Genomic DNA, 16,227 nt, shown 5'->3' with positions numbered 1-16,227 from the left:
GACCACCTAGAGGGGTGGGATAGGGAGGGTGGGAGGGAGGGAGATGCAAGAGGGAAAAGATATGGGAACATGTGTATATGTATAACTGATTCACTTTGTTATAAAGCAGAAACTAACACACCATTGTAAAGCAATTATACTCCAATAAAGATGTTAAAAGAAAAGAAAAGGCAAAGGAGGCCAAAGAGCTAAAATATCAGATAACAACGGCAGAATGAGGAGATTCATTGGAAAGGCCAATACAACCACCCAAATTTCAACAGTCCCTATGGACTTCACCATACTACAAGCACAAAGCTACAAACAGCCAGGCTTCCATCTAAATAGGGAAATGGAAAAGACAAGATGAAGTCTACTGCTGCATTGCCTTTAGCGCTGGATACAAAAACAGCCAAGATACAGAGATAGAAATCAAGAAAAGAACAGCATTTCTAATTGAGAGTATTCAACTAGTTCAACAAACAAGTGGCTACCATGTGCCAGGCACTATGCTAGGTGCTAGAAGGAATCCAGGAAGAAGTGGGCTTAGAGATAAGCCTTTAAACAGACAGAGTAACAGAATCATGAGCAAAAACTAGGGGGCAGAAAAAAATATTCAAGATTATGAGAACTAGTTTGATAAATTCTTAAAATAACCATTACCACCTAAGACAAAAAGCAATTTTAATTTCAATTAACAGCTTTCTTCTTTCTGCTTCTTCATGTAAGACCCCAATAGTGTGTAGGGATCAAACTCACCGAAACAACACAGTCCACGACAGGCTTCTTAAGAACACTTTCTGCTGTCTCCTTCAGTTTGGACAAAAGCATGGCAGTCACTTGCTCTGTGGTAAAATTTCGCTCTTCCTCCATGTATTTCACCTGCAGTAAAAAAACAAAAGGATCTAAACTTAATATTTCTTCATGTCCTAAAAACCTAAAATGAATAATCTCTAAACCATCAATGGAACATTAACTCAGGAAGGAATTAAGAAAGCTAGTTTTGGAAGTGAAAATAACTTGAAGGTCACTTTCAGCTTTTTAACACGCTGGTCAAGCATGATACCTGGAGATGAGGACCACTATGTAAATCGTACGTTGTGACTACCAACAAAACTTGAAGACAATTACCTGGGCAGAAGCAAATTGGTATGGCTCACTATAACCCACACTGTCCCTCCATAAAGTGATCTGGTGGTGGAAACTATTTTACCATCTGACGTACTGTGTGTATTTTACTTTGTTTACCGTGTCGACTTTATGATCATCGTCCCAATTAGGATCCAATCTAACGCAATGGTTTTTATCAGATTTGTTCACTGTCATAGCGCCAACACGGAGGACAAACTTGACACAATAAATACTTGTTGAATTAAAGAATAAACGACAGGGCTTCCCTGGTGGCGCAGTGGTTCAGAGTCTGCCTGCCGATGCAGGGGACACGGGTTCGTGCCCCGGTCCGGGAAGATCCCACATGCCGCCCCCGGTCCGGGAAAATCCCACATGCCGCCAGGCCTGTGAGCCTATGCTCCGCAACGGGAGAGGCCAAACCAGAGAGAAGCCCACGCACCGCACAAAAAAAAAAAAAAAAAAAAAAAAAAGAATAAACGACAAACAAAGCTTCAAGATATCCTACACCTGGATAAAGGTATGCAACTTTGACAACAGTTACAAACTTTAAATGTTGAAAAGACTGCCTAAGTAAGGTAAGGTCCTATTCCACATGCCCATACTCCCCAAGTACAACCCAGACCACAAAAATGTCACTTTCTTCTTTTAGTTCCTGCTCCGACTCAACCTGAACACCACCTTCTCACTCCCCAGCCCAACCATAATTTATTCTGGTTTAGAATTTAACAGTGTCTCACTTTATTGCATGATAAAGATGGGAAAATAACCCTCCCAGTGAGCCTCTTTCAAAGCTACCTCTTCTTCCCTCATTTAAGTCTTCGTCAATTCCTCCAAGCTCATACTTCGATCCACTCGTTCCCAGGTCTTCTCCCTAGTCTCTTTCTCCTTTGGCACCTGTAACGCTTCTAACTAAATCTGCCAATACCCATCCTATTTCTTTCTTGACTGTAAGTATCCCCCATTTCCTCAGCTCCCTTTCCTTTTTTCCTCCTCTGCACTCCATATTTATCCATTAGTAGGCCCATTCAAACTGTTCTAAAATTATTGCTGAAAATACCATAAGTAAACCAGTGATAATTTTTCAGTTATCAAAAGTCTTCACTTCCATATTCAACTGAATTCTCAGCTACAACGGCACAATTAACTACCTTTTCCCCACAATTCTCATCATCTCTTGGATTTTGAACCTGTTCCCATGATCCTTATTTCTCCAAACGGGGTGTCTCAAACACCACATTTCCTCTCTCTAAACTCAGTTGCCTGAAAAGCTCAAACACCCTTCTGGATTCCTTACTTACCACCTGAGTGCAAGAAAGACAGATGTGTTCACCGTACCCATCCCTCAGCCTCTAATCTTTTTTGTATGATCAGTTCACTGCATGCTTCACAAAGAGACTCTCCTAGATGTTGCAGAGATAGCAAAGACTAAACTCTCTTTTCCCCAAAAGAACAACATCTTTCGAATCCTACTGTCAAGAGTATGACCACATATCTGGCAGTGACTTTAAAGTGTTGATTTCTTTGCCTGCTCTTCCGGAAGTCATTCACTAAAATCATACCAGCAAGACTGCTGCATTAGTCAACAAGACAGGTAGCAATGGCAGTTAACTTCACATTATTACCACCTATCTGTCCAACCCCTATTAACAGTGCCACCTATGGCTCCCAAATAAAATCCAGATTATTCAAAAAATGCCAATGGTCTTTACTAGCAAAAGACTTTCCAAAGCATTTGTAACCATTTTCATTACAACTTGAAAGTAGAATGGTATAATATACAATGACCTGATAACATAAAATACTGTATTTCAATCATTAAGGTATTATCTTGAAAACCTTACCTTTATACCTGTTAACCCAGTGGGCAACTGCACAATATCATATGCAAGTTTAGATTTTTCTGCCTCCACAAATGGATCAGAGAATGCTCGGCCATGGAATCTTTTAAATCCTTGGACGGTGTTCTTTGCATTGGAAATTACCTAAGAAAAAGTGTATCAGAGTCAAAGAGTGGAAAGACTAATAGCAATTAAATTATGAAAAAAAAAATTCAACAATCTCAGGATTAAATTAGAATCATTTTCCTTCTGAGTTAGTTTTCTTCAGCACTAAAACTTTCTGAACGATGCCTGCTAGCTTGTGAAGTGAGGAGTGAGGGACCTGTACAGGTCACATGCAGGGCTAGGACCAGAGCCCAGATTGCCTTACTTCCTCATGAAGACAGGTCATTACCCTTATAAAAGTATTCTCTGTTCTTAAACTTCTAACAAACATTTACATAAAATAATTTTTATCTTTTAAAAATTACCCGTAGTTTGTGATTCGAACTTTCCAGGCGTCAATCTGGCAGTACGTATCAATTCAGTTATTCTAGTGAAGAAAACTTACCATAAAGGAAAAAAAGATGACACTAAGCCCACAAAGATAATGCAAATAAACTGACAGCATTATTTATCACAGCAGAAAACTGCAAAGAGCCTAGAGGGTAAATGACAGGGGAATGGGTAAATAAATTATGGCATATCCATACAATGGTTAAGATTATTTTAGAAGTCTGGAGACAAGTATCTATATGATATGATGTCACTTTCTTGGGGTGGGGAGAAAAACATTTATATGCTTAGAAAGAGTACAAAAGGTTACACATTAAGATATTAACAGTGATTTTTGGATAATGGTAGTATGCTAACTTCCAAATTCCTTACACTTTTACATCTATATTTTCTAATTTCTCTAGAATAAAGTATTATAATTTATGGGAAAAAATGCTGGCAAAGGACATTCAAAAAATTTAAGAATGAACTCCTGCTTAAGACTTATAGGCTCCTCTTCCCAATGCAGAAGTAAGTGCAACAAGTCCCAAGGAAAAACAGCAGAGCCCCTCTGCATCAGGAATGTCAAAAGGCACAAACAGAAGTTCTTTTGTAAAACAATATGAAGGCTCCAAAGTCAGGCCCTGTTTCAGTAAGCTGCCAAGCAGAAACTCAGTATCACAATAACTATGTCAACCTAGAACTAGGCAGCCAGTTTAGTACAATACCTATTCTCAATAATGAAAGCAAGTTTAAAAACAGGAAGAATTCAGTGGAATTTTAGAAGGAAAGACATTTCAAAACAGCTCTGTACTTGCTATCTACTGTCTCCTAAAACATCTTGAACTTTCTGAAAATGAGACTATAAAACACCCGATTTAATTAAATTGGCCAAGCACCATTTTCTTGGGCTTATAAATCTTAGGCGCTGCCTCGTCCAGAAAAAGAGACAGTTATTCATTCTATACGTTGCTCCAGATTGAACTATTAAAACATCTAACATGCAACTCCTTAATTTTATAGCAACCTCAGACACTCAGGAAAATAGAACTCTTCAGGTTCTGCTGCTCTGGTTACAGAGGAACCAGCAAATGTGTCAGGTTCCTGGTTTAAAAGTCAACTAATGGTAAGTGTGCTTCTACAAGTATGTTTTCCTTCCTTGAGAACCTTGATCAACACTGACCTTAAATGTGAGTGATGAAGACAGAACAAGACACTTTAACGAGCATTTAAAATACCCAGGAAAAAATTTAAAAAATAAAATACCCAGGAACAAGCAAACCCTGCTTAAACAATATCTGGATAAATACATCCTAGCACTTTGCATTAAACAGATTATATATGTTCATGCTATTTTAAAAAGCTATTTGCTTCTCACTGAAGTACATAAGAAGGATCAGGTTCATCTCTCTCAATTGTATACCCAGGGGCTCCCAGTGTTGGGCACATAATGGGCACTGAAATACTTGCTGAATGGGAAGGATGGACAAACCACAGAAAAAAGTCACTTTAGGGAAAAACAAAATTCTACCTGGCTTTTAGCTGCTGCTCCAATTGAACGATTCTTAGGACCGAAAGAAATGCAAGCCCTAGAAGACAAAACAAGCATTTAAGCATCAAACCTTACTGTAATTATTATATCCAAAACCAAAGCAGGCAAGGACTTCCCTGGCGGTCCAGCGGTTAAGACTCCGCGCTCCCACTGCAAGGGGGGGACGGTTCGATCCCTGTTTAGGGAAATAAGATCCCACAAGCCTCGCAGCACAGCAAAAAAAATTTCTTAGCCGAAAAGCCCTATTTTTTTAACTGCACACAGTAAGTCTATGATTTTGACCTTTCTACTGAGTAAACTGTCCATGGAATGCACTGCTTCTTAGAATAATGGGAGCTCGTCACTTAGATGTTGAAGTACAAGTTTGATATGATCATCTGTCTGAAATACTGGAGAGAGGTAGATTAACCAGTCTCCACTATCTTCTAATTCTTCAAGTCTGGTGTTCAAAATTCCAATATAAAATAGTATACCCTCATATCAATACATCAATAAAATGTTCTTTGTGTTTAGAATAGCTCATAACTTCACCAAGAGAATAGTCTATAAACCCTGAAAACAACTCTTGTCCTATTGTAAATATTGAATATGTAAAAAGTTATTTTTCTAGAACTAGTTGCCAAGGACTTAATTTCTTTTCTTTTTTTTTTTTTAAAGACTCAATTTCTGACAAGGAACTTCATTCCCACTTCTGAACACATTCTTCCAAATCAATTCATACACTACCTGCTGGTTTGATCTATATGCTGCTTAATTTAGAAAGCAAAATTGAAACTTGCTTAAAGGTATAAACACTTTAAAACACTGTGTTTAAGCTTAAAAAGTCAGTTATTTTGGAGTTGATGTTTTTGCTATCATGGCCTCTATGCTTCCCCCAGTTTTTCACTCTGGAACCTTGCATATATTTTTCACCTCCCTTTCCAGTAGCTGATTTCTCTCAAGATAAAATAAGATCAAATTCACCCATGCCACGCCCAAAAAATCCAAAAGACAAAGCTCTTCCCAGAGTCCATTTCTCCCTCAGGTAGTAAAGCCTTCTCTTCCTCCTACTTAATAATAATGACTGCATAAATTGCCTATATGCACTATCTCATTTAATCCTCATAAGTACCCTATCTTATTCCCACTTAATAGGAGAGGAAAATGAGTCCAAAAAGGTATTAATAAGTAAATTTGTCCAGAGTCATACAATCTGAAAGCAATGGGAGTCAGGACTATAGATCGTGTCTCCAAACTTTATACTCTAGCTAGCTTTGACCCTCTCTCTATCCTCCCTGGACCCCTAATTCTTCGAATTTAGTGGAATGAGTAAGAATAAGAGCTCTGCAGCCATACTGCCTTGGTCCAAATCTGACCACATTAGATGACCTATTAATTAAGTAGAACTGTTTTACTTAGATAAACTTGCCAGCCCTGTACAAACTGGCAGAATGCTCAGCCTCTCTGTGCCTCAGTGGCCCTTTCCAACCAATGGTGGAAGAATCCCTGTGAGCCAATCTCCCAGAGCAGTTACAGGCAGCTATGCCCTGAATCAATATGACACAGCCTAGGATTTCATCAGATTTCCTATGAACCCTAAGCTCTATGGGCCTAGAACATGCTGGGGGGTAGCCCCTCTAGAGCACAGGTGTCAAGCTCAGCCTTTCTGCAAATATACCACCTATCACTTAAAAAAACAAAAAAATTCCTGAGTACCACTTAAATGTCTCCCCTATTACAGCCCATACAGCCCTTTAGGAAATTGCCCACCGTAATCTTACCTACTCCATTCACCCTGTCCACTCCTTCTAGCCTATGCATGCAAACCTATATCTTTCTAAAAGCCACCAGATCTGAATTTCTAAGATGCATCCCACCAATACCTCAATCCCAACATAACTAAAAGCCAACATTATTTATCTTCCATTGTTTTCTGCAGCCCTCTTTTCAAGCCTTCATCTCCTCAAAACAATACTAGCTCTAAGAATGAAAAAATTAATGTTCCCAACTTTATTGTATGTCCGTTGAAGGGTTAACTTCCTATTCTACCTTGGTAACTCTGAATCTGTCTTGCTTCTAATTACCTTGCAAACAAAAACATTACCAGCAAATAGGGTCCAGATTCCTTAATGTAGAACCTAAGGCCTCTCACAATCCCAACCCCACCCCCATTTTCCAGGTGCAATCTCAAGCACACAGTGCCCCAACACAAGTCAAATAGTCTTCCAATCCTCCTGCTTTGCTCTACCACTTTTGCCACCTGAAATGCCCTGGTCCTTCTAAATCTCACTCACTCTCCAGAGATATCACACACTTGTGATGCCTTCCCAATCCCTCTCAAGTAAAAATTGTTTCTACCTCTTAAAACTTATTAGAGTTGGCTTAAAACTTACTGGACTGGGCTTCCCTGGTGGCGCAGTGGTTGAGAATCTGCCTGCTAATGCAGGGGACACGGATTCGAGCCCTGGTCTGGGAAGATGCCACATGCCGCGGAGCAACTAGGCCCGTGAGCCACAACTACTGAGCCTGCGCGTCTGGAGCCTGTGCTCCGCAACAAGAGATGCCGCGATAGTGAGAGGCCCGCGCACCGCGATGAAGAGTGGCCCCTGCTTGCCACAACTAGAGAAAGCCCTCACACAGAAACGAAGACCCAACACAGCCAAAAGTAAAATAAAATAAATAAAGAAATGCATTTCCATTAAAAAAAAAAAAAACCTTACTGGACTTCAGGCAATGTGAATGTAGAACATTTCCATCATCACACAATGTTCTACTGTACAGAGCTGCTCTAGGTAATATTCTCTTTGAAGTCAGTTAACATTTTTACTTACTCTTAAAATCTCCATCTGCCTTAGAAGTAATAGATAGGAAATGGTTCGTATATATTGAAAAGCTAAATAGAAGTTTGCCTCAGTTCAAATTATTCATCCTTTTATTCTTCTATATATGCACACACTACAAACAGTTCCCAACTTCTTACAAAGCAATCAAATGTCACTAATGGAACATCAATCTTTACCACATAATATAGCAATTACACCTCAAAGAAGGCATAACTCTTGCAAAGTACGGGCAGAATTCACACTTTTCTTATCATATTATAGAAAATCATTAATATATTATTACATAATTCTTACATTCTAAAAAAAGTTCTATAACAAGCCAACTAGTACATTAAAGAAAGGAATCCTTAGCTTTTCCACTTTATGGTCAATTTGATTGAGTTGAACACATGTACAGTAAAAAGAGCTCAGGCTCTAGAATTAGACAACATGGGTCTGTCTGAATCCCTTCTCTACCTTTCTAGCTGTGTGGCCTGTTAATTAACTGCTCTGAAATTCAATTTGCTCATCTCTAAAATGGGGGAAATTACCGCACCTACCTAATATGGTTGCTATAAGTATTAAATTTGTTGATCCACTTTTAAAGGACTTTTATCAGAGACTGGCAATAAATAACATTAGCTATTACTAAACCTCCAATGAAACCTTGATCTGAGTTTCATACAAAAAAATATACCAACTAGGGAGTTCCCTGGTGGCCTAGTGGTTAGGATTCTGAGCTTTCACTGCCATAGCCTGGGTCTAATCCCTGGTTGGGGAACTGAGATCACGCAAGACACATGGCACAGACAAAAAAAAAAAAAAAAACAGAACAAACCAAAAATATACCACTTTGCTATGAAAACTGTGCTTCACCTTCTCAAACTATCCACTAAAACCCACTCAGCCATCTTTAAAATCATGAGGAATAAAAAGTCCTACTGAGCTTCCCTGGTGGCGCAGTGGTTGAAAGTCTGCCTGCCGATGCAGGGGACACGGGTTCGTGCCTGCTGATGCAGGGGACACGGGTTCGTGCCCCGGTCCGGGAAGATCCCACATGCCGCGTAGCAGCTAGGCCCGTGAGCCATGGCCGCTGAGCCTGCGCAACCGGAGCCCGCAACGGGAGAGGCCACAACAGCGAGAGGCCCGCGTACCACAAAAAAAAAAAAAAAAGTCCTACCATTTCCTTTTCAAAAGGACAACTGAATGAGGGTAGATATGTTAAACAGCACAAATTGAAGGGGTTTTTAAACTAAAAGCTTACATAAAGAAATCTAATATTTGAATGTGAAAAAGGCCCCAAAAGATTACGTCAAATTTTAGGGCCAACGCTAGAACCTATTCAGTGCTTTCCAGTGCAAGCTCATCGTAGAAAATTAGAAAAGTATAAAAAAGAAAATAGGGATTATCAGTAACTCCACAACTAACACCCTCCCACCAGACATGGCCATTACTATTTAGGTAAATACTGCTATGTAATCCTAAAAAATTAAGTAATTCTTTTAAAAAGAGGGCTTCCCTGGTGGCGCAGTGGTTGGGACTCCGCCTGCCGATGTAGGGGACACGGGTTCGTGCCCAGGTCCGGGAAAATCCCACGTGCCGCGGAGCGGCTGGGCCCGTGAGCCATGGCCACCGAGCTTGAGCGTCCAGAGCCTGCGCTCCGCAACGGTGAGAGGCCCGCGTACCGCAAAAAAAAAAAAAAGGGAGAGAAGCTAAATACCCCCATTAAGTTTGTTTCTCCTCAACAAACACTCTAAAAAATCTTCAGTGGCTGAATGATTCTGTCAGAATTTGGACAGGGAACAAGATATTTAAAGGAAATATGTATTGATACTATTTCCCACTCACCAGGAAATTCCAAAATTTCACATAGCCTGCATGCAATCCCTATCTATGGCAGGAAGCCTCTCTTTCATCCAAGCAGGTCAAGCTCCCTTGTCCCACAGCTTTCATTTTTGAGCCTTCATATGCCAGGCAGTGTGCTAAGCATTCTACACTCGATTCTCCCAAATACTCTGAGACAAGAACTATTACTGACTCAATTTTGTAAATGAAGAACTGAATAAAGGCAAGTTAATGTGCCCAGAAACATAACTAGTACTAGAGTTCAGGATTCCAAATCAGTACTATCGAACTCCAAGTCCCACACATACATACTTTTTTTTTTGGCTGCATCCTCCTTGCAGCACACAGGCTTCTCTCTAGTTGCAGCACGCAGGCTCCAGAGCACGTGGGCTCTGTAGTTTGCAGCACGCAGCCTCTGTCGTTGAGGTGCCGAAGCTCAGCAGTTGTGGCACGTGGGCTTAGTTGCCCCACTGCACGTGGGATCTTAGTTCCATGACCAGGGATCGAACCCACAACCCCTGCACTGGAAGGCAGACTCTTTACCACTGGACCACCAGGGAAGTCCCCATACATACTTTTGTACTGCCTACCAAACCCTCTAGATTTATTCCTACTTCTATACCTTCACGAAGACTGTCCCAATCCTTTCTTCATGTATTCTAATCCTGTTTGTTCAAGTCCCACTCCTGCCTTTCCTTATCACTCCATCCCCCACAGATGTGACTTGTCCTCTGAACTTGTACAGTTAAGGTCTATATTTAATAACCTTGCCCATAATTGTACTCTCTATTCTTATTCTATTTACTGTTGCTTTACGTCATTCATATTTCCAACTAGAATGATTACATCTCCACAGCAGGACTCTATCTTACACTTCCCTCTATGCTTTGCACAAAGCCAAGTTAATGCTGCTAAAAATGGCAGTACTCAAGACACTTGCTACTGGACTGATATTACCTTTCCTCCATTCCAAATTACAGGCTGACATTACACAAAGTTAATTTAAATCAAGTTCAAGACTTCTCTGTTCTAATCTTTAAGTCCTAGAAATAATCATCTTTTTAAACCAGAGAATAGCCGTTGTTCTCTTTCCTGAGTAAAAGATACCACTGACCAAACATTTATGCATATTCTGATAGGATATTATGAACAGCTGCAACCAGCACAGATCCTTAAAAGGTACAGTTTCATGTTTATAAGTGTGTGTAGGACCACTCTCAGGATATTCAGACAGCTGTGACTCTAATTCAGTTTCTTAAACAATATAAGAAAATGAGTTTTTCAGAGAACCTACAATAGTATTTAGACTATCAAATAAGAGAAGCAAGCAAAACTGGCATGGAAATGGTTATTAGGTTAATCAGAGTACCCCATGGTCACTGCCTTAGCCCAGAACTAGAAAATACCCAAAACAGTTGATATCGAACAGATCAAACAACTCATACTAGCAAGATATGCAGTTCCTTAAGAACCACAAACTCCTGAGTAAGATTTACACATTAAAAGTTACATATTTATTTGATAAACCCTAAAGGCAAACTTCCATAGATTTCATTTTACTGTCCCAATATATGGTCCATTAATAAAGAGAATTAATAAAAAATACAAAAAGGTAATAATAGCAATATGAGCAAATAATTGAGCAGTATTTACTATGTAACAGGCATTATGCTAAATATTTTATATAATTTTAACTCATAATCCTCACAAACCCCAGTGAAACAGAGAAATCACTTATGTTCCTGGTGTAAATTAATCCCTTAAATTTTTGTAAAGTATTCTGGCAATAGGTACTGAAATTTTAAGCATATATATCCTTTCACCAATTACACATCTTGAAATCTATCCAACAAAAATAAAAGTATTAACATGTAAACATAAATCTAAAAGACTTGCTGAGGACTATTTCTAATTGCAAAAATTTAGAAACAAACTGAACACCTGAGGAAAGCATGTTAAAGCCATAATATGGATTTTATGTTATGTATTTAAGGAGGTAAACTTAATATTATGTACTTAAGGAGGTAAATTCATATTTACTGACTCTGAAAGATGTCTAAAATATAAGTGAAAGAAAATAGTTACAAAATATAGTATGATCCTATTTGTTTATATGGGCACACACGCCCCCACATATATTTGTAGAAGTCTAGAAAAAGTTATGCAAGGCTAGACAGCAAACAGCAAATAATTAGAGAGGAAACAATTTTACTTAGCACTTTATTTTTGTTGTTGTTGTTAAAGCAAACAAGTATTTTATTAAGTCAGAAAAAGTTTTAATTTAGGAAACCCAATTTAGAACCTGATGACATAAAGTTCCTGTAGATTGCACCTACCAATTCTATATACAAAGCTGTATTTTAGTTCTTAAATGAGTCTAACAAACTACTTTGATAACCTCAATTAGACATGAGAAGTGTCAGCAATCTGAAGCTTTAGTTAACCAATCAACTTTCCTATTCACTGAACCCAAAAGATCCAGTCATCCTGATGCTCTACTTAGATCTACAACGTGTAAAGATATTCACTCCATAGAGGAACGCTTTTCTTGCACAAATAAGGTATCAGATATTAATCTGCCAGTTAGCCAGAACTCACCTTACTTTCAGCTTTTGCTCTCAAGGGCAGTTATTAACAGACAATTTCATCTCTTCAAATTCCTAATATACTGTTTTATGAGGAACTAAGTCCATGAAAATGATAAAATAAACTATTCATACACAGAATTAATTATCTTCTTAGGTAACTCATCTCTACCCTATAAATTTTTTTTTTTTTTTTTTTTTTGGTACGCTGGCCTCTCACTGTTGTGGCCTCTCCCGTTGCGGAGCACAGGCTCCGGACGCGCAGGCTCAGCGGCCATGGCTCACGGGCCCAGCCGCTCCGCGGCATGCGGGGTCGTCCCGGACCGGGGCACGAACCCGCGTCCCCCGCATCGGCAGGCGGACTCTCAACCACTGCGCCACCAGGGAAGCCCTACCCTATAAATTTTAAATTTTGTACAGTACGGCCCAACTAACTCCTGTAATGTTTGTCAGTCCGTTAACATTTTTATTCCAAAGAAGCTTTAAGGTTGTACTCTTTCTACTGTAATAATCCAACTAAATATAAAAATAGGCTTTCCATCTTATTCCAAAGCCTATGGTCATGAAACATCAACACGACACTCATAATTTAAAACTCCAAAGTTTATCTCTAAGCTGCCCACACTTTTCTCCCATGCTTCCACACTGGTGGAGAGCAACATAAACTCCCACATGGACCAAATGATTGCAATATCCTCCTAAGCATCATCCGGCTTCTTCTCTTGCCCTTCTCAAATCAATAAATCCATTCTCCATAAAAAAGCCAATCACATCTTTAAAATATCAATTGGATCACCTCCCACAGCACCTAGATAAAAATCTTTAACATGATTTACAAAGCCCTGCCATAATCTAACCTGCCTTGCCTAACTTCTCTGCAGATTCAATTCACAGCATTTTTTCAAGTGGCTATAATCCTCTCAGTCTGTCAAATGTGCCTCAGTTCTTCCTCACTTGCTATTCCTTCTGCCTGGAACAACTCTTCCTTGCTCCCACCATGAACCTCCATGGTAAAACTCTGCTCATCCTCTGGGTTTCATCTTAAATGACACTTCTTTAAGAAGCACTTTCCATCACCACCCCATATCCAATTTAAATTAGGTCCCCGTCATTGTTTTCTGTACTTTCCCATCTGGGCCTTTACGACAGTCAGTAATTACAGATTTGTTTAGCATCTGGTTTTCTCCACTAGCCATGTCCATGATGGCACGATCTTACTTGTTTATCAGAGTACCTTCAGTGCTTAGCAAAACAGCTGGCATATTAGAAGCCCTCATTATCTGCTAAAAATGAAAGGAAGCCTAAATTTGGTGGGAAAGCAAGGGTCTCTTCTAGGTAAGACTCAACTGGCTCCTCAAAAATGGAATTCAAATCCTGTTGCACCCACAATTTTAAATGAGTTACTTTCACCATACCCAACCCTCCAGAACCTGCATCTCATTCCACTCTCACACTAAAACAAAGGTATGTCGCACTCCCTGTGTACCTCTGAGATATAAATCCATTCTTCCATGATCACTACTTTAAAAAAAAAAAAAAATCAACCTTTCTGCCCCCCATGTTCTACTTAGCCAAAGACTCCAACACAGAAATCTAAGCTAATTGAGATCATAGTTCAAAAACTACTTGAATGTATGGCATCCCTCTAAGTTCCCGGGGAATACAGGAACATGTAAGGAAAATTACTTTTAAGAACTTAAACAGATATTCTTATCACAATTACATGGAGTATCTGGTCACCCATCAAATAGTCTTTGGGACAAATTTAACTGTGATCTGGGAAGATTAAATTCTTTTCTGAAACAACTCTTTCAGTTCCAAATAATGAGATTCATGGTAAAACTGTTGTAGTTACTATTTGTCTAAAGGAGAAAAGCGGGCATAAGAGTCTAAAAGAAAGGACAGGAACACTTCATTCCAGTATTTGGAATTCTCTTACCTTTGGAGCTAAAGTATGTTCAATTCTAGCTGGGAAAAGACCAAAAAGTTACATGCCTAACTCAGTGCTCTAGCCCTCTTAATTTCTTGAGGAAAACTATCTCTACAGATGAAGCAAACTAGGATCCAGAGAGGAAAACAACAATAGGAAACTAATGCTTAAATACTTAAAAACTTCATTGTACAATACACTTCCCTGGAAATACAAATTAGACCCACTGTTAAAAACTATGAAGATGGGAGGGTTGGGGATTGGGCTGTGACTGCTAATGAGTACAGGGTTTCTCTTGTGGGATGATGAAAATGTTTTAAAATTGTGTTGATGGTTGCACAATTTTGTGTCTACACTAAAAACAAACTGTACACTTTAAAAGGGTTAACTGTATGGTATGTGAATTATACCTCATTAGTTTAAAACTATAAATAAAATTGAGAAAGGAACATCAAACTGTGGTTTTGGATCTGGGATTGGTTTTGGATCTGAGATGGGTTTTGGGGGAAGCACATGGGTTACGTCTAAAATAAGGGATAGAAATTTGGTAAGTTTAAGGGAAATGTTGTCAGCCTTCTGGGTAGCAAAGATCAGTCTGGTATAGGGAGCAATCCAGTTGGCCAGAAACTGCTGAAGAAGTGTAACAAAAAGCAGGGTGAAAAACGAGCCTTAAAACAGAGGCCCTTAATGAGACACAATGAGAACCTAGCAAATAACAGAAACTTCTTAAAAAGATTCTGTCCAAGAGGAAGACAATGGATTGAAAGGTGTCTCTATGTACAAAAGACTCTTACCCTATCCAAGGAAAGACCAGGGTGAGTCATGATTTCTTAGCGCTGTGTCTATACTGGCTCCATAACTTACCATAGGTTCTAAAAGTCAAAGTGAGCCCCTGAGTCATTCATTAACAATTGCAGCCAACACCCTGGTTGGAATGTATTACCGTGAAAGCGGAACGCTGTTAGGGATAGGTGCGCAAAGAATGACAGCAGAGAATGGCCCAACATTCAGTTCAATATACCGAAGCGACGTGAAAAACCAAAGTGAATGCAAAGGTATCCAAAAGGCATCGATTTTATTAAATCCTTTTCTGATATCTTTCCGTGCCAACCCTATCTGTAGATCTCCGGTGCTCCGACTCCCTCTCTTCCGGGCGCCACCCCACCCCCCACTCACGTGGGACTCCGGCCTCTGCACTGTCTTACCACCTGCCGGCAGACGCCAGACCGGTTCAATTAAACTTTTATTAAGCTCCTGCTGTGTGCAAAGCTCCCAACTCTGTGCCGGGCTGAGGAGACGTCAGTACGCCCTGGGCCTATTATGTGCCCTCTAAAAGAGAACCTCGGTCCATCCCACATCCCGGGCCTGCCTTCCCTCCAGCTCCTACCCACAGCCTCCACTGGTCCAAGTACCCACTCGGAGCCCTCGCTCGGCCGGCGGGCCACAGAAAAAAAGCCTCGCCCCTGGCGCAGACCCACACGGGAGGTCGCGGCCCCTAGTGACCTAAAACGCAGTGGGGGTCCACTACCCACCGGAGCCTCGCCTCGTAACAGAGGTGACTGCCCGGCCCGCGTTCCCCAAGCCGCGAGGGTCACAGACCGGAGCAAGCGCTACCTCCCCACCCCCACCCACCCCCAGTGCACGCGGCTATCCTGGCCCACACTCACGGCGTGCAGCGGTCGCTGTATTCATTAGCGATCGTTTCGATGCCGCCGGCGCGGGCTACAGCGACGTAGCAGCTCTGGAACCCCAGATCTATGCCCACCACCGACATGGCGCCGGCTACAGCTCAGGCTCGAGCCCGGGTCCGGCCGGCAAGACAAGACACGGACCCCGGCGGGGCTGGCGCGCGTAAAGCGGGCCGCGTGGGCCAGTGAACCGGGGCTAGTGGGAGACGTGCGGAGGGCTACGCAAGCGCCTAGGTTCTTGGAAGGAGGACCGCAGCGGAGGACACTACTCAGGCCGGCTCCGGCTCAGCGGCCGCAGCCTGGGCGCCGGTAGTGGGGGCGGAGAAGATCTCGAAAGGTCTCGTCGCGACAAGAGTAAAGAAGCAGCGCGAGAACTGAGAGGGAATGTTCTCGCGAGACTCCGG

At 40.9% G+C, this 16,227-nt stretch overlaps 1 protein-coding gene across 1 annotated transcript in view; it reads right to left on the bottom strand.

The window, feature by feature from the left end:
- The window catches only part of HSPA4 (heat shock protein family A (Hsp70) member 4), a 51,306-nt gene extending 35,156 nt beyond the window's left edge, over window positions 1-16,150 (bottom strand). The window contains exons 1-4 of the mRNA XM_007106282.3: window positions 15,803-16,150; window positions 4,954-5,011; window positions 2,952-3,092; window positions 739-861 (exon numbers count right to left, since the gene is read on the bottom strand). Coding sequence (XP_007106344.1) covers window positions 739-861; window positions 2,952-3,092; window positions 4,954-5,011; window positions 15,803-15,909 — 429 coding nt within the window. The 5' untranslated portion in view covers window positions 15,910-16,150. The remainder of the gene's footprint in view (window positions 1-738; window positions 862-2,951; window positions 3,093-4,953; window positions 5,012-15,802) is intronic.
- Window positions 16,151-16,227: the final 77 nt, after the last annotated feature.

This window comes from Physeter macrocephalus, chromosome 8, assembly GCF_002837175.3.
Source record: "Physeter macrocephalus isolate SW-GA chromosome 8, ASM283717v5, whole genome shotgun sequence".
Classification (NCBI taxonomy): domain Eukaryota; kingdom Metazoa; phylum Chordata; class Mammalia; order Artiodactyla; family Physeteridae; genus Physeter; species Physeter macrocephalus.
This window is presented reverse-complemented; position numbering and strand designations above follow the sequence as displayed.